Source organism: Pipistrellus hanaki (assembly GCF_964339955.1).
Source record: "Pipistrellus hanaki genome assembly, chromosome: 6".
Taxonomy (NCBI): Eukaryota; Metazoa; Chordata; class Mammalia; order Chiroptera; family Vespertilionidae; genus Pipistrellus; species Pipistrellus hanaki.
Window position 1 is genome coordinate 26,577,909 of NC_140508.1, and position 19,817 is coordinate 26,597,725.

General features: G+C 40.5%; 1 protein-coding gene across 2 annotated transcripts in view; it reads left to right on the forward strand.

The window, feature by feature from the left end:
• Positions 1 to 19,817, forward strand: part of PAK5 (p21 (RAC1) activated kinase 5) — a 229,788-nt gene that overhangs the window by 136,118 nt on the left and 73,853 nt on the right. For both annotated transcript variants that reach the window (XM_084888174.1, XM_084888173.1), the window contains exon 3: positions 12,458 to 12,672. In XM_084888174.1, the coding sequence (XP_084744300.1) occupies positions 12,469 to 12,672 (204 nt within the window). In that variant the 5' untranslated portion in view covers positions 12,458 to 12,468. The remainder of the gene's footprint in view (positions 1 to 12,457; positions 12,673 to 19,817) is intronic.

Genomic DNA, 19,817 nt, shown 5'->3' on the forward strand with positions numbered 1-19,817 from the left:
TAAAAGAACATGGGAGAAATAATTAAAAACAATAGCAGTAACAACAGCCAATACTCTCATGGTTCTTTTGAGAATGAAATGATATCCCACGAGATTTAAAGATTCCTAGACAAGTTCCATTGTCTGACCAAAACATTTGTTTCTGGATAGGTTATGCCATAATAGTGACAATTTCCAATCACTTTTAATATACATCTTGTTGATTTTCCAAGTCCCAATTCCCACAGCATCAAAGAATCATAGAATTTTAGAGCTGAATCGTGTCTTGGGAAGTCTGATTTACTGTAGAAAACCATTGTAGGTTGAAGAATCTCTTATGGTCACTTAGCTCAAGTACAAAAGAAGGTGTCAATGCACTGAACTATTTGGGGAGATAAGGAGAAATTCTGAGCTTTTTAAAGTTTGGATTAAAGTGTTGCACGTTGGTTGGGATCTACAGATTTTCTCTTCCAAGCTTTGCTCAGATGGCATAATTCAGTTCCAGAGAGAAATCTTCACTCCAAGTCAAGAGTTCTGACATGTCTGGTGACCATGTTGGGAGGTACTTTTCTGCCTGCTTCTGACCTACTTATAAATTCTCTGATTATCGGATAAAGTACACAGTCATTGTATCTGTCTTTTTTCAATCAACATGATGATTGTGAAGTATATTAAACTTTTCTTTATAGTTCCTTCTCATTTGCCATATAGCATCCCATTGTAGAAATATACCACAATTTATTTATGCATTCTATTGCTGAGGGGCACATGGATACTCCCAGTTTGCTTCTTTAACATTTAAATTAATAGAAGAAGAAAAACACACCACAAAACAGTGCAATGGTAAGATCAGTGGTTTGAGGCAATGTAGGTAATGAAAGCTAGTCATATAAAAGAAAAGACATGCAAAGTAATGGCTCAAATGCTCTTTGTATTCACAAAGCTCTCCTCTTCTACTAAAGCAATATATTTTAAACTGCCCCTCTCAGTGGTATTGTAGGTTTCCTACCTTTACTTCAGAGCTCAGAGAAAGACTGCTGGATAAGGCTCTTGAGTGCAGCTCTCTCTGCCTTACATTTGCAAAGGGAAGGGCAATCTTTGCTGAGTTTATATATTTCATAATTCAGACATTATAGAAAGTAGGAACAATAAGCCTCTTTTCCATTTTAAAGGAGCCAGAAATCCCACCATTCTCCAACAAACCTACTCAAATTAATAAATTGGAAAGGAAAATGCATTTTGGCATTTTTCCCCAAAAGATTTGCATTTCAAAGGGTTATTGTTATGCAAAACTGAGAGAGGGAAATGACAATTTAAATAACCCTCACCAGAACTTCACTCTAAGTACATTTTAGACACAGTTTCAAAATGCAAACAGAAATTAGGAATTACAATCCAGTCAATATTTCCTTCCAACCTCACATAGGAGGTTGCTTCATAGTAACACACAGCTTCTAGACTAAAATCAAGGTTTGGTGAAAACAAAACATTGCCTCAAACCACTGATCTTACCATTGCACTGTTTTGTGGTGTGTTTTTCTTCTTCTATTAATTTAAATGTTAAAGAAACAAAACATCTGATATCATATATCACAATAAAATCAATCTTCTAAGGAAGACCACATTTGCTTTTTGAAAACATTGGTAAAAGAGGAAAATAATCCAAGCTTTCTGAAAGCCAAATTGCCAGTATTTAAACATTTTAAATATGCACGCTGTTATAGGCTGAATTTTACCCCATCCCCTCAACTCATATATTGACATTCTAACTGCCCATACCTTAGAATGTGACTGTATTTGATGATAGTCTTTAGGGGTATTTAAGTTAAAATGAGGTCATTAATGTGGATCTTACTCCATATCTTTGGTGTCATCATAAGAAGAGGACATTTAGACACAGACAGGTACAAAGGGAAGGCCACGTGAAGACCAGAGAAGACAGCCATGTGCAAGCCAAGGAGAGAGGCCTCAAAAAAAACTAACCCTACTGGCACCTTGATCTCAGAATTCGAGCCTCTAGAGCTGTGAGGAAATAAATTCAACTCTTTAAGCCACCCAGCTTGTGGTACTTTTATGTGGCAGCCCTAACAAATATATACATAGGCTGTTCACCACATGATTTCCATGCTGTCTGACATTCTATGCCACGGGACTGCTCATATTTATGCAGAATGATGATGCATTCACCAGACTCTCACTGTGTGTTGTTTTTAAGACTAAAAAAGAAAAAAAGAAAAAAACCTCTGAAATATTCATTAGTAAAGAATTCAATAAATGAATTATAGTACATTATATTTTTAAAATACTAATGCTTTTAAAAAGCAAGTATTGGACTAGCTGGGTGGCTCAGTTGGTTGGCACATTGTCTTGTACACTAGAAGGTTTCAGGTTTGATTCCCAGTCAGGGCACATACCTAGGTTTTGGGTTCTATCCCTGGTTGGGGTGCTTATGAGGCAGATCAATGTTTTTCTCTCACATTTATGTTTCTCTCTCTTTAAAAATCAATAAAAACATATCCTCAGAATTTTTTTAAAAAAGAAGAAAGAAAACATTGATATGTGTTGTGATATGGAAGATAGCCAAGGTGTTTTGTGTTTGTGTGTTGGTTTTTTTTTCTTCTATTTTTAAACAGCTAAAATAGGTTAAATGACACAAAAATGTAATCCCATACAGTATACATAGTGTTGTCATGTTTATATATGAAAATTTTAGGTGTGCATAAACAAACAGGAAAAGGTCCAAGTCTGGGATTTTGCAGCGAGAACAGGTGTGATATTCTGTATGCTTCTAGGTTGTTTGAACTGCCCATACTCGTGTTCATGCATTACTTCTGTAATTTGAAATAGTATTCTTTTAGAAAAATAGCTATACAAGGGGCTGTGGTGAATGTAAGAACAGAGGGAATCTAGGGTTCAAAAGTGGCCTCCCCAAGGAAGTGGCCTTTGATCTGAGACCAGAAGGAACACTTGAAGTGAGGGTTGAGATAAGAGGGGGCACTGGGCCAAGGGGAGGCAGAAGTTGGAAGGGACAGAGGGCCTTTAAGGTAATGGAGGTGACTAAGGACATAAAGCTTAATGAAGGGGAGAGGAAGTGAAGTAGTTGGAGAGGTATGCAAGGAGTGGACCCAGAGAGCCCTGTGAACTGTGATAAGGAGTTTGTTTTTAAGGTCAATGAGAAGTCACGGTAAAGTCTTAGGAGAGAGAGAGAGCAGTATGCAATCATATTCACATTTTAGGAAGATTAGTGTGCCTGCAGGGTGGAGGGCTACTGGAAGAGGGGCAAGTTTAGTTAAGGAAAACTTAGCTAAAAGACTTTGTAGTGAAGAAAAATGATGGTGGCATGGTAGTGAGAGTGGATGTGGTAGACATAATAATAGCCCCCTTCAGATGTTTGTGTCCTAATTACTAAAGTCTGTGAATATGTTAGGTGATATTGCAAAAGGGGATTAGGATTGCAGGGGGATTTATAGGTGCTAATAAACTGACTTTGTGACAAGCAAATTATACAAATTGGCACAGTATATTCACAAGTGTCCTTAAAAGAAGATAAGCCAAGCAGAACAGGAGGATCAGGCAGAGATGTGTATAAGGAACCAGTCAGAGAGGCACAATGATGCTGTCTTTGAAAGTGGAGGAAGGGTCTAAAGCCAAGGAATGCACTTGGCCTCTAAAAACTGGAAACGGTGAGGAATTTCTTCTCCCTTAGAGCCTCTGGAAAGGAACACAGCTATGCTGATGACTTGATATTCACCCAGTGAGAGCCATGACAGGCTTTTTAACTTTAGAATCTATAATAATAAAAGGGTAATATGGTAATTAGACTGGATAGCTGAACAACCTTCCACACATCTGGACGTCCTTCCTGACAAAGCCAGGGCCCGAGAGAAGCTGACCAGGGTCCTGGGTGCCTAAAGGCAGCCCAGGGGAAGCCAACCTGCATCCCGGGTGCTGGAGGGAAGCCAGTGCTGGCAGCCAGGGTAAGGAAGGTCTACTCTTGCATGAATTTTTGTGCATCGGGTCTCTAGTTGTATTATAATTTATTGTATTGTCTAAGCAGCTACATTTGTGGTAATTTGTTACAGCAGCAATAGAAAACTAATGCAGTGGGAATTCTGACAGATATATAGATGTAGTGGACATTTGGGGAGCAGAATGGACAGGAATTGGCAGTGATTGGGTGTGCAAGATGATGGAGAAGGTGAAGTCACAGTGGAGTACCATACCCACTGCAGTACAGTTCCTCAGAGTCATCTTTCTTCTACCAATGACAGGCCAATCATTAAACCTAAATTATCTGAACACAGGAAGGTATTTCAGAAGTACTTAAATATCCATTATTACATTTACTACGTCCTTCAAAACAGATCTGAGGGTAAGAAAAGAAAAATCTCCTCATGAGGGAGTCAGTGAGAAAAGAATCACTCCTGAGATGTACATTAAAGTCATTTTTAATTCTGTGCTCATATTCTAAGAATCCAGTTGTCCAGCTAGCTGAAAACCTTACTGGTCTAGTAATTGCATGAGACTATAGAAGTAATTATAAGGCTTGCAAGTGTACCCCTAAGTTATTGATTTTGCCTAAAATTTACTGAAAATGAACATAATCTCATACTGATGATGCAACCTAATAGTTAATATCAGCCCTTTAGAGCCAAGTCTGGAGTTACGTAGATTTGGATTCCAATCCATTTCTGCCACCTTCCCTCCTTGGGAAATAAAATCGCTTAACCTTCCTATGCTTCATTCCTTGCATTTGTAAAACAAAGCTAACATGTCCCAGAGTGGACATGAGGTGGGGCAGTAAGAAGTTTGGAAAATTCCTTGGCAAGTGGGATGGCGAAACTTAGGCAGATAGCTGAACAAACTGTCCCAGCAATTTACAGCCAGATACAGCAGGTCACCGGGGCAGAAAGCCCCTGGTACCTAGCAATAGGCAAAACTGGTGCAAGGCCTCAGCCCCAGGTGGCCTTTCCTCCCCTGGCATATTACTGCCCATTTGGTTTAGAACCCTTGACCTTTCTCAGAGATAACATTTAGGCCTCAGTTTTCAGCTCCAGGCCCAGAAAAACATCAAAACTAGGTTGATGACACCAGGACCAGCTGCTATGACTAATGACCCCCAGCCCTGAAGCCAACCTATCAGGGAGACCATCCCCTAAATGCCCAGCCTTTAAAACACAAGATGAAGGACTCAGTGTGCCCTCTCTCCCAGGAGCAGGTCCCTGCCTTTCCTCCTCTTCTTTCCACACTGGCATGCATCACCTAAACTCTAAGGGACCTCATGAGACTTGCAACCAGGGGAGCAGTGGGCAGCAGCAGCTTGTCCTGAGCTACCCCCCTGAATCTGTCTCCAAGGCCCCCTTATCTCTAGCCCTGCAGTGAACTGACAGCAGCCTCACGTTGGCTCACTTCTTTTCCATAAGGTTTCTAGAGCCAAAGCAGCCCTGCCGAGGCTCCTTCCTACTGCTCATTCTATCCTAGGCCCTTCCTGTTTCACTATCTTCAGCTTTACTAAATGTCCTCACAAAATCACCTGGACTTGTGTTGTGAAATGTTTCCTGCACAAAGAACTCACACACTACTGGCTAGTCTTAGGCAGGTCCGCTCTAGGCCAGTCCCACTTCAATTACAATCAGAATATAAAAGAAGGGCGATCACACATAGCCCAGATAATCTCTGATCCCAGAAAATACTTTCTTCATTTTAGCTAGAATTTTTATTGTTGATGTTCTTTTCAAAGGTCTTCTTCTTCTACTTTCTTACTTAGTGTTTCTAACGAGGCAAATTTAGAATGATCGCCACTTTTAGGGGAGGACTCTCCATCTCAGAGAGGCTGCCAGGGCTAGCAAAAGGGCACAGGTATTCAAGGCAGCAAGCCTGGAGGAGTGCACAAGCCTGTTTTCAGGGTGTGGACTGCCTGAGCCTGAATCCCTTTTCAGTTTCTTCCTTTTTGGGTAAACTTGGGCACATTCCTTAACATCCCTGGGCCTCAGTTTCCTTATCTGCATAGTGGGAATAATAGTCTTTGCTATGTAAATCCCAGTAAAGAAAATATGCAAGTCTTCATATATAGAACAGTGCCTGGCACATAATTAGCCTTAAAAACGTGTAGTTTAAGAAATATTTTCTGGTCCCTAGTATGGCACTGTGCCACCACCACAAAGCATCTGACAAGTAGTCCCACCCAGGCACTCTTCTTCTTCTTGCTTGCTCACTGTCCCAGCCAACAGACCTGAATTGGGGGATGCCATATGCGGGAGCTCTTAGAGTAGGTGTGTGTTTAAAATAAAGCAGGACCACTGGCTAAATAGGGTCAAAAGCTGGGCTGTCCCTGTGAAGACAGGTTTAGGGCTGAGATGACAGTGAAATTTCAGAGCATTGCATTGGAATCTGAGAATTTGGAATTCCTTCAGAGTCTTCCAAGATACACCTTCCACATGAGAACATGTAGGGATCAAAATCACCTCTCAAAACAGTGTGTGCCCTGAGTTTTGCAAGAGACTTTCAGAAGCATGAATCTGGGGGGTCAGCTTACTATCTTCCTTTAGGAATGTAACTCATGTCAGCACAGGAAAGGCTTTGAGAAGTTTCATAAAGGAAATTTATGTAACCCATTGTTTCCCAAATTTCTTTGAGGAAGGTATCAATCCCCTCCCTCCCAATTCCCCTTTCAGAGAGTTGGGTAGTGCTGATTCACACTAGCAGGTGAATGCTCACATGTGTGTTTAATAATGAAACCAGAGGATTAGACAATAGTAGATATTAAGTCATGAAATGCCTCATCTTAAAACCTATGGCAGTTTTCTGTCCTAAGCAGTGTCTACTGTCGAAAGAAATGTCAAACCTGTAGAGTATTTTTCTGAGTTTATTTGAGCCAAACTGACATTGCCAGAAAGCAAAACCTCAACAAACTGAGGAAACGCTCCAGAGAATGGCAATTTTTGCACCTTATTTGTACATCACAATCAAAGAAGGAGGGATAAGGACGGTTACATGAAATTCGTTGGGGGTAGATTAGGAAGACGGGATAAAGAAAAACAAGGAAGTCTCTAAGATTGGATAAGAAGTAAAACTGATAGGCACGTAACTCTTTTACATTGGTGGATAGTTAACAACTGGCATTTTCAGCACATAGAGGTGGTTTGCAGAGAACACGATAACAGTGAGGGATTCTGTGCTCTGGTGGGAGATTCTGCCCCAGGGGGCTGACTTTCCAAAGGTATGTTATTTTAGATGCAATATGACAATAGACAGGCTCAGGCAAACCTTTGTCAAGGAAGGTATTGGCCTAGGACGTGACTACCTGCCATGACTCGCTTTTAGTTAGAAAGTTTTCATTTCAGACTATGTGGTTACTTTAGGTCTCTGTGTTTTTAAGGCTGCCATGTAGGCCTGCCCTGAGCTTGTCAGGGTTGGTATGTGGTCCCTTTTCCACCCACACTGTCAAAGGGTTCTGGAGGGTCTGCTGGAACTCAGGAGCAGGATGAGGTATTCCATACCCTGGGTTGGCATGGATGTTAAATAGCAAGGTGTGAGGGGTTCTCCTACAGCCTTCCCTGCTCAGTGACAGAGGTCTACTCAATCTCCGAAAAAAGGTCAACATGTACAGAGGGACATGAGATGAGCCAAAAAACCTCCAGTATATCAGTTACCTTTGTTAGAGCCAGCCTGTCTAACTATTTCTAGAGGAGCAGGGTTTTCTAGGAAGAGCAAGGGTGTGTCCAGTAAAGAAGGCAGATACAGGGCAACCATATGTCACCCAGTGATGAAGAGCAGGTACTTGGAGGTTCTGAGTGCCTGGCTTTGCCAATGTCTAACCCGGGCTTGAGCTTCTGTAAAATGGAGATATGATAGTAACACCTCTTGTGCAGAAAAAGAGTTGACATGGCTGGCCTGGGGCTGCTAGCTAAGAAACACTTATTTGCCTGGTGGGCCCTTGGCTGGCATCAGGGAGCTTGGGATTTAGGAGGGCTCCCATCATTCCCCGATAAGAATGGCTCACTGTGGCTGAACAGTTTATGCAGACAGCATAGTTGATGCTGAACCCCTGATTTCCTTCCGGAGTCTAAAGTTTTGGCACAGACCAGGCAGACGGTAAGATCCTCAGCATCGAGCATCCATGAGCTTCCTCGGCAGACTTCATTTCACATGTGCTGTCACAGTTCAGGGCTGGAGGCATTAGTCCTGTCCCGTGTGAGTAGAGAGAGGACCCTGGGAGCTGTGCCTGCTTCCCTCCAGACTTCGTCCCACACACCCTTTCCCATTACCGGTTTTGCTCTGTGTCCTTTCACTGTAATAAATCACAGCCATGAATATGATCCTATGCTGGGTCCTGTGAGGTCTCTGAGCAAATCACACCTGGGTGGTGTTGGGGACCCCACATGAAGGGTTATGGTAAATTTTACGTGAGGTCATACACACTGAAGATTTCGCACGGACAGCAGAGACACATCGGAGAGAAGAAAGCATCTCCCTAGCAGGTCTTCACTTCCCTACCATGTGGCCCCTTCCCCATGGTGCTGAAAAGCACCACAACTTTGTCCACTTTCCCCCTGAGGTGGGGGGAGGGGGGTCCTCACTGCTGTCAGAGTTATGGCCATCACTGGGGGCTGCCCTACAGCATGGAGAGTCTCTCTCTGCATTTAGTTGTCAGCTTCACAGGATTGTTGCTGTAGGAGTTGGAACTGTTTTATAAATTTTCCTTTTCACTTACTTCCTCTATAACTCTTTAATTCAGACTTATTAGACTATTGAACAGTTTTGTTAACATTTAGGTTACATGTGTATGGTATTACAGGATGCAACATAGGTAAATTAATTCAGCTGTGGGTTTCCTCACTACAAGTGTCTTATTGAAAAACAAGAACATTAATATTTTCCTTTTTTATACTCCCACTTGAATGGCATAGCAACCACTGGGAAATTTATAATCAGGAAGGGAATAGTAAGGTGTTTCTGTTCTGCTTCTAAAAACACTTGGCTTAGCATTTTCAGTGCTTGCTCAGCTCAGATGAATGCATGCAAAAGAACTGTTCTAAAATGATTTTTCTAAATAGTTGTTTTTTAAAAAATGGTCATAAAGTTTACTAAAATGTCAAGTGGACTCAGTCAACACATGACCACATTATATTTTCCAATGTATTTTTATTTTCACTAAATAACATGGAGAGATGGTATACAGAGCAATTTACTTATTTGGTATAATTTCCTGGCCACTGAAAATATTGCAGGCCCTCAACCACTGTGACAGGAGTGTAATAGCCAAGATTCTTCTGAGGTAACACAACTGTATGACAGCCAGTATAGCTACTGGATTGGACATTGTTACTTGAGAGTGTGAAGCAGCAAAAACAAAGAGAAAAATGGATATCTGAAGATGCAGGTTATGAGAAAATAATCAGGTTTTTGCTTCCTCTGATAGTTAGCTTTTTTCGATGCAACAATTTACTCCAAAGTATAATGGCCTAAAGCAAAGCCATTTATTTGTGCCCTGATTCTGTAGGTCGGTACTTCGAGTCCAGCTCGTCTGGATGGTTCTTCTGCTGGTTTGCATGGGCTCCTCGTGGCCAGCTGCTGCTCAGCAAGGCGTCTCTGCCCCCCAGGCTGGTGGCTGCTGGCCTGACGGGTGCCTGGACCACATGGTCTTGTCATCTCCCGCAGGATGACCTGACTCTCATACTGGCAATGGTGCCAAGAACAGAAGGAGGGAAAGCCCCAATGTGCAATCACATTTCATCTTTGTGTCACTGAGGTTTCAGCTGTCCCGTGGACTACAGCAAGTGACATATTCAGATCCAGAGTCCATGTGGGAGAGGCCCACCCAGGGGCATGAACCCTGGGAGGCATGAAGCGTCAGGGGTCACTCCTGTGACAATTTGCAGCAGCTGGGTTCCTTCACTTTTTTACCCGTGGCTTAAAATCAGTTGAACAACTTTTATTAACAACTGGTAGCAAGGTACATAAAGAATAAATAACCTATAGTTATGCTTGCCAGGAGAAGCAATATCAAGGTGTTTTGAGCTCTTACCACATTTTTTTAGTTTTTCATTAGCACCTTATTTAGTTTTCTAAATTAGTCTGAAGTAACAGCCAAAATGGATGGGAGAAAGGACTTTGATAGAGTCTGGGAAGTAAGGTTGTGAAGGGTCTGACTGCTGTTGAGAGAATATATATCCAGTGCTGTGATCTGAACGTAACCCTCCAAAATCCATAGGTTGAAATCCTAACCCAGAAAATGATTGGATTTGGAAGTGCGGCCGTTGGGAAGTGATTAGCTCATGAGGGCGGAGCCTTATTAAAGTGGCCAGAGAGCACCTTTGTCCCTTCTACATGGTGAGGTTACAGCCATTTAGGAAGCAGGTCCTCACCACACACTGAATCTGCCAACACCTTGATCTTGGACTTCTAGCCTCCAGAACTGTGAGGAATAAAGTGCTGTTGTTCATAAGCCACCCACCCTCTAGTATTTTGAGGATGTAATAGGAGCTCCAGAAAACTGGAAAACAACGGGAAGATCCTGCTCACCAAGCAGGGGTACGTGTAAAAAGAAGAAAGAAATTTTAAGGAAGGATGAAGAGGAGAGAGAGGAAGAAGAAAGGGAGAGAGCAAGGGAAGATTTAACATATATGGAGTTCTGATTCCAGGTGCTATTCTCTGAACAAATGTATTCTTGGTAATTTTAGTCCATCAGCAAATATTTCTTGATTCCTACTGTGTGCTGGAAAATGGCAAATAATAATGAACAAGAAGGTACCATCCCTTCTCTCATGGATCTTATATTTTAGTAGGAAAAGCAGACACCAGGCACACTGTCACCCATAATTAACTGACAGCAAGTGGATATATGATGTGAAGAATAGTTACTTAGTGCTGGAAAGGTGTATAGTCTACCTGTTCAAGTCTGAGGGCTAAGATAAGACTTCCTTATCAAAGCAACAATGGAGCCAAATATCATCTCATACAATGCGAATCACAGTTCGGTCAGGATTTCCCAAGTGATCATGATTGTCCTGGTCACAATCATTTAGAGAAAGAAAACCAATTACTCAATATTACAGAGAATAGGTGATTTACCTGGAGTTCAAGCCCAGGTTATTCTTACATGTTTCTATGCCATAAAGCTCACAGTGTCTATTTTACACATTTTCTAGAGAGGGATTTTAGTTACGGGATATGTTTTAATTAGTTAAACTACATGGTTTCAAACATGCAAAATGCATTTAAAAAGTTATAAATATATAATACACAGGAAAAAGTGGGTCTCCCTCCCTGCCCATCCCCTCTCTCCCAGTTACCTGCAGGTAATGCCAGTGGAGTTCCTTATATATTTGTCCAGAAGTATATGTAATACTTGTAGTACCTACTATGTGCTAGGTGCTTTTCAACATCTTTTACAAATGTTTAATTCTAATAATAATTTTATATGGTGAATATACTTCTTAACTCCATTGTTCATGTAGAGTTAGTTACCCCTCAGTATCCAGAGGAGATTGGTTCTAGGATCCCCACAGATAACACAATTCATGGATGTTCAAGTCCCCTATAGAAAAGGGCATAGTAGTTGCATATAACCTATACACATCTTTTTCTATGGTTTAAATTATCTCAGGGTTACTTACAAGGCCTAATACAATGTAAATGTAGTATAAATTGTTGATATACTGTGTCTTTTATTGATTAATAAAAAGAAAAACTCTGTGCTGAATGTGTTTAATACAGTCACAACTATAGTACAGATACAACCATAGTAGACCTACCTACATAGTACTTGTCAGCCACAGTTTAACATTTTTAAATACTCTTGATCCACATGGATGTGAAACCTGGGGATACAGAGGGAAGACTCTGTGCACACATTATATTTTTCCACACAAGTATTTTAGGTTGGAAGTGTGCACCAAACTTTGAGGTGCTTTTTCTTGTGTAGTAGTCAGCTTTTTCTTTGATAACACCACATAACAAACAAGTCCAAAGTCTCAGAGGCTTAATTAAAAACTTTTATATCTTCCTCATGAGTCAGCTGTGGTTCAGTTAGATTTGGCTCCAACTGGAAGTGGGATTTGTGTCTGCTTCCTGTAGCTCTCCTTCCAGAAAAAAGGCTAAGGTCACAGCATCCACCTGAGAGATCTTCATGCCGCGTGGCAGGAGCACAAGATGGAAAGTGGAAACACACAGGGCATCCTGAACTGCCACACTGTCTCTTCCATCCACAGTCCAATAGTCAAAGCAGATCACATGGCCAAGTTCAAAATCAAGGGGCAGGGAACTATAATGCACACAGCAAGTTCAAGGAAAGAACAAAAACAACCATAACACTGAATGAAGTTAACTACACACCCTGAAAACCCAACTTTCATAATTGTAGCTGGTATATAAAGGAACTACTGAAAAGATTAACTCTGGATGAATTAATAATTTCCTTGTGTTCTTCTGCTGGCAACATATAAACAGCTACCTCTTTTCTGTTTGCCTTTCCCAGGTCTTTGCATCATGTTTGGAAAGAAAAAGAAAAAGATTGAAATATCTGGTCCATCCAACTTTGAACACAGGGTTCACACTGGGTTTGATCCACAGGAACAGAAATTCACCGGCCTGCCGCAGCAATGGCACAGTCTGTTGGCAGACACAGCCAACAGGCCGAAGCCCATGGTGGACCCTTCATGCATCACTCCCATCCAGCTGGCTCCCATGAAGGTATGGTGAGGATTTGGCTTTAAGTTGATTTTATAAGTAGGTTGTCATTTGGTGAAGCATCTCATCTTTAAAGGCAAATTATAAAATGCCTATATATTTATATTTGTTTTAAAATATCCACAGCTTAGCCACAATTATTTTCTAATGATCATACTGCGCACCCCTTACTGTAAGTGGCAGCACATGCAAAGGATCCTCAGCTTTTATATGGGAGATATTTTTTTTTTAAATCAGACACATAAAACAAAATCACAAAATCAGAAATGATTATTGCACTTCAAGTGATGTTTGCTAATCTTTACATTGAAGAATATTACCTCTTCTGGTAAATATTGGCAATAGCTTTTGATTAAACTTTATATGAAATATCTTTTGTTGTTTTGCATTTGCCCTCCGAATGTTTGAACTCTTATATAAAATTTAGTATTAATGTATTTTAAAATAATGTTTATATATGTATGTATACACATGAATAGATTTACATACATACAGGTTTTATATATGTAATCATATATATTTATATATGTATGCATACATATATGTTCAAATTTATTGCAATAGTATAAGAAACAGCTATTTTAAATAAAAGTGAATCATTTGAGTCATGAAATAAGATATAATTACCCTAAAGAAATGGCTGGTAGATTTTTGGCAAGAAATTTTCATGAAAATAATTGTGTTAAAATGGAACTCAGACCCAATAAATTTCAGGTACATTAAGTTTCTACAGAGAAAATGCAGCCATTTTCTTCTGTACCTCAGAATCAAGTAATTGCCCAAAAGTTCCTTATAGTAGTTAAATTTCTGATTTTTTTTATTATGATATCCCAATAGATCAGATTCTATTCTATATCTCTTGCTCATTATATAAGTAGACATCTGAACGACATGAATACCTTATTTTATGTTAACATGAATATTGACTATATTGTATTTAAATGACAGGCAAATTAAAAGTAGATGCATTCTTTTTTTTTTTTTTTTTTTTGGCTATGGGTGTATCCCATAGTCTTTTTTATTTTTTATTTTTATTTTTATTTATTTTTACAGAGAGGAAGAGAGAGGGATAGAGAGTTAGAAACATCGATGAGAGAGAATCATCGATCAGCTGCCTCTTGCACACCCTCTACTGGGGATGTGCCCACAACCGAGGTACGTGCCCTTGACCGGAATCGAACCCGGGACCTTTCAGTCCGCAGGCTGATGCTCTATCCACTGAGCAAAACCGGCTTCAGCAGATGCATTCTTTTAACGGAGGCAAAGTAGGATCATAGTTAATAAATATGGGAAAAGCTTATTTATAAGATGTTATCTGAGCTGACTAAATGAGAATTTCAATTCATTGTTTATGCATCATCTTGGTCATTCTCTTTTGGTATTGTATATGTGAATACGATATACCTAAAGATCAATGCAGAGTCTTCTTATCCTGTATCTTATAAATTTCATTTTCTGATAGGGTTTTGAAACTTTTTAAGCCAGAAAAATGTAAAACATATAAAGATGGATATTTGAAAAGATAAGTCTATAGGAACAAAAGGACCTTCCATTTTAAACAGGTATTCATTGAGAGTTAATAAAAATTAATTAACCAGCTCTACTGGTTAATAATAGGCAATATCTTAATATTGAGTATATGCCCCCAAGAGAAAGCTAATGCTTAATTATTGCATTTAAGTGATGTTTGCTAATCTTTATATTGAAGAATATTACCCACCATTTCTGGTAAATAAATATTGGCAATAACTTTTGATTAAATTTTAAATTAAATGATCTTTTGTTGTTTTGCATTTGCCCTCTGAATGTTTGAACTCTTACATAAAATTTAGTATTAACATATTTTAAAATAATGTTATACATATGCGTATATACACACATGCATAGATGTACACATATACAGGTATACCAAATACCAAAATATAGGGTAGGCCACATCTGAAAAGAAGTAGGGATTGAAAAGAATTTCCTTTTTTGGTTTCATTGGTTTTCTCATATCCAAAATGTTTATAAAAACTAGAAAATGGAGTGTTCAGTATACCCAGAAAAGTCCTCTGCTATTGGTTATCATGGTAAAGGAAAAAATGCCCAAAAGACAATCATCTTGAGAACAGTTATTTGATGAGGCCATTCTAGAAGGATACTCTAGAACAGTGTTTCCCAAACTTCTCTCATGATGAGAATCACCTGGTGGAGTTGTTAAAACACAGATTCCTGAATCCCAACTAAGAAGTGCTAAACTAGAATTTTTGAGAACATATAGGTAAAATTGCATACCTAACTTAGTGCTCTGTATATAAAATCTGTCTTAGAGCACTAGTTAAGTATACAATTTTACCTATATGTTCCCAAAAATTCTAGTTTAGTACTTCTTAGTTGGGATTCAGGAATCTGTGTTTTAACAACTCCACCAGGTGATTCTCATCATGAGAGAAGTTTGGGAAACACTGCTCTAGAACATTCTAGAGTCTTAGTGTAACATTCTAGCTGAAGACCCAGGATAAGTGCTCTCTTTTAGAGAGCATGTTCTTTATTGGGTGGAGACAGGGCATCAGTTATTTCACCATGGTTTTTCACTTGTCCAGGCCATGCAGGTCCTGGCCAGCAGTGAAGGAGGAAGCTCCCATCTCAGTGATAATCCATCATGCTCAGTGGACATAGGACTTAAGAGGACCATTTAGCTCATTTTCCCCATCTTCTGGGTGAGCTGGCTTATTATCTTCTATGACAGAATTTAAAAGCCCCACTGAGAGTTAGTGCAAGGTTTGCTAAGTGCTGAGTTCCTGAGCCCCATGATGCTCTTATTCCCTTTATCACTTTCTAACCCTAATGGCAAATGTGTGATCATCCTGTCCCTATGACATGAAAATATTTGTTATAGATGCTTAAATACCATCTGGGAGATGACTGGAAAATACATTTTGAGTATAGATGGAGTCCTGTGTTTCTGCAAATGAGACTTCAGGCACAGTTTTACCTGTGAGAAAAAATAAAATAAAACCAGACAAGAAATGACAAACAATGGTCAACTAGATTGAAATTCCCCAAAGAGTAGAGTTAATCAAATGCTTTTCTAACCAAACTTCTTCAGACTGGTCCTCTCTTTCTCTAAATCCCATGAGTGTATTTAACACTGTTGGAAACTATTGGAAACATTGGTGGTTCCAGAGAATCCGGTTGCCTCTACCAGCCTCTTAGAAAAGGGAAAGTAAAAGGTTTAAGGGGCCAAAGTATACAATGTAGATTGGATGAGCCCACTGTTTGGCTCATCCAAGTCACTGAGAATTGCATATTATAAACTATGCAGAATATATCACAGAAGCTAGAACAATCATTGAAATAAGAAACTGTGAAGAAATCAACAGAAAGGAGCGAATACATAGAATTGTGCAGATTTAAAGCCATTTTGGCACAGTTATTTAAGTTAAGTAGAACCAACAATTCTAATTTGGTCTAGTTGTCTTTATTTAAAAGGAAAAATGAGACAAGAGATCATGACATAAAAGCAGTCAATGAAAGAAGAGTACAATGCCTTATGCCTTGGGAAATGCCAGTTTTTCAATACTTGTGAGCTTCAGACAGGCTGGTTCTGAAGGGAAATCTATGATTGCAACCAACTCTCTCTTCTGTATTGATTTGGATTTTCAGCTGTTCCTATTCAATTTGTAGTTGTAGAGGACTCAGAGCCTTCTACAGAGTCTTTTATTATGCATGTGATCCACACAGGTTTCTCATGTGAAGTAGGCATAACATTTAAACAGGAAGTGTCAATGAAAGTGTGCACCAAGAAGCAAATGAGTAAATGCCCAAATGTGTGCTGCTCACCTGTCTCCAGGGTGGCCTGGCTGATTGTATGATAAGTTAAACAGCAAACCTCCAGATCACAAGCTTCTCTCCTGACTTCTGTTAGTTTCTCGCTGAGTGGCCTGTCCTGACCTCCTGTCAGCTGAACTTGTCAAGTGAGGATGGTGGTGCTTTGATAACTGGAAAATTCTATATAAAGGGAGATGATATTGTCAGGAATGCCTTATCTGCCCTGGAGCTTCTCTCCGGCAGGGGTGACCTAACTGAAAATATCCCTTCTAAGTCAGAAGAAAACGCATGTGGCTCTCTCTGTGACTCCCACACATGCGTAGAACTTGAAAGATTTCATTTTACTCTCACTTAGCATTTTATAGGATTTGGGGCACTAAGATGGCCACTGCAGGCTTCTTCGTGGCTCTGTCAACTCCTAGAATTTTTATCATTTTTGTCTTGTATCAGTAAATATAAGTATTGTATTGTTGCCTCTGTATAAACTAGTGAGAAGGCAATTCATCAATACTTTTGATCATTTCTAAGCAGCACATCACTATCCAAGTGTTTGAATGCTCCTGCTATTACTAATAACATTAAAACTTCAGTGGAAACACACACACACACACACAAAACAAACAAACAAACAAAAAAACTGTGCCTGAGATGGCACAAATCTAAGCATTTGCTTTCATCACATAATCCACTTCCTTTTGAGAATCATTGTATTAGTTTTTCATTGCTGCATAACAAATTACCACAAAATTCGTGTCTTAAAGCAATACACATTTATTATCTCACAGTTTTCCTGAGTCTGGAATGGAGGCAGGCTTAACTGGGTACCTCTGCTCAAGGGCTCCCCGACTGTCATCAGCTTGGCTGCACTGCCCTCTGGAGGCGTGATTGGGGAAGCATCTGCTTCCCAGCTCTTTAAGGCTGTTGGCAGAATTCACTTCCTCTCTGTGGAACTCAGAGTAGCTTGCTTCTTCAAGGCCACAGGAGAGTGAGAGCCACTCTGCTTGGAGTCTTATGTACTTACCATAACAGAATCACAAAATGATATCCTAGCACTGATGCTGTATGATGTAGAACATAGCCTTGGGAGTGACATTCCATCCCTCTACCATGCCCTAGTGTAGGGGTGTCGAACTCAATCAGAGAAGGGGCCAAAATCTAAAATCCAGCCGAAATCGTGGGCCGAATGGTTTACTGAACAGTCATAAACTGACAATGTCATAAACTGACAGCAGAGTGCAGTGATGACAGCGCGGTGCGGGCCACATTGCAAGGCCTGGCGGGCTGGATTTGGCCCGTGGGCCTTGTGTTTGACACATGTGCCCTAGTGGTTTGAAGCAAGCACAGGTCCTGCCCTCAATCATAAAAAGGGGATTACACAAGCTGGGAGCACCAGGAGGGGGCGTCACCATAGGGCTTGTTCACTCTGCTCCCCATTGTCTCTCCCACATGCAAGATACATTCACCCCAACCCCAGGTTCCCTGAGTGTCATCTTACTATTAGGGCAAGGGTAGGGAACATCCAGCCTGCAGGCCGTATAAGGAATCATTTGGTCTGGCCCTGCAAAGGCAAAATGCAGGTGGAACTTGAAATTCAATGAATCTAGGAGCTTTTTACATAGCAACCTACATTTATATTAAGTGAATTATATTAAGTGAATAATGCTATAAATATCTAAATGGCCCTTGGCAGAAAAAAACGGTCCCTACTCTCGCATTAGAACATCATTGTAAAGTAAAATTGGGATTAGGTGTGGATAAGAGGCTTGAGTGATCTACCAATCACACTGCTAGGGCACAGTTACTCTCCAGCTGTGGACCTTTGAAACTACAGTGCTGAGCATCTGCCTCCAACCCTCCCAACATAAGATGGCGTGACAGACGTAGAGTAATAGTTGCAGATGCTCCAGTCAAAACAGAGGAAATGAAAGGTAGTCACCAGTCTAGAGTCCTTGTGAAACCCAGCCTGTCCCTCAATTAGGCATCAAGGCTCAGGAATAACCTCCGTGGCTCAGGCTCCACCCTCTGGATTCTTGGTTCTGCTCGTCTTGTTCGTCTTGTTCGTGAAAGGTAGCCTGTGTTCGAAGCAGAGTGGTGTTATCAGCCTGCTTTCTCATGAGGTGTCTGTTTTGTAGTAGCTCTGTCCCTTTCAGTCCAAGCTAGCGAAGTTTCTATATTTAAACAACTTCTCAATTACTTTGTAAACATTGTGTGGACTTTACTGTGGTTCATTTCATTAGGCAAGAGCAATATCCACTGATGTGTTTAAGATAAACCCTTTGTCCTTGGCCTCCTGCTGAGATGCCCTTCAGCTCCCTAGAGGTTCTCTGGTTTCACTGAGATCTGTGAGGCACACCCTTAATTTCTTACAAAGGCCTCATCTGAACTTTGGTCTTTCTGAGTTTTAGCAGCTGTACCTTCACACCCGCAGAACACACTTTCCTGAGAGGCAGCTCTTCATTTTTGCATCTTTGCCATCTGGAGAAGCTCAGAATTTTTTGAGACATGAGATTCTGGTTTCTTTTTTAAATTGTAAGTTCTTCTTTCAATTAATCTCTCTCCTCCCACAATTACTGTAAGCAGAAAGAAGCAGGCAGCACCTGCCACGCTTTTCTTGAAAATCTCCTTAGATATGTGGTCATGTTTATCACTTCCAGCTTCTGCTTCCCACATAACTCCAGGAGACAATTCTGCCAAGCTTTCTGCCACCACAGGGCAAGGCCCCCCTTCCTCCAGTTTCCAGGAACATGTTCCTCATTTGCTTCTGAGCCTCACCATCGGGATCCTCAAAGTCCAGATTTCTACTAAGAGTTTGTTCATGGCAATCATGACTTTCTCTGCCATATTCCTCAAAATTCTTTTAGCCTCTACCCACTTCCTGGTTACAAACACTCCTGTGTTGTGAACTGCATGTGTCCTTCCAAAATTCATATGTTGAAACCCCAACCCCCGTGTGACTACACTTGGAGATGGGCCTTTAAGAAGACAATTAATGTTAAACAAGGTCGTAAGGCTGGAGCCTTCACCCTATAGGACTGATGTCTTTACAAGAAGAGGAAGAGACAGCAGGGGCAGGCAGTCACAGAGAAAAGACCGTGTGAGGACATGGCAAGAAGATGGTCATTTGTAAGGCAAGGAAGAGAGGTCTTAGATGAAACAACCCCACTGATACCTTAATCTTAGACTTCTACCTTCCAGACTATAAGAAATAAATCTGTTGTGAAGCCACCCAATGCAGTAGCCCTAGCCAGCTCATACACATGTGTTTAGGTATTTGTTACAGCAGCACCCCACTTTCAGATATCAAAATTTGTAACAAGTTACCATAAATGCAACAG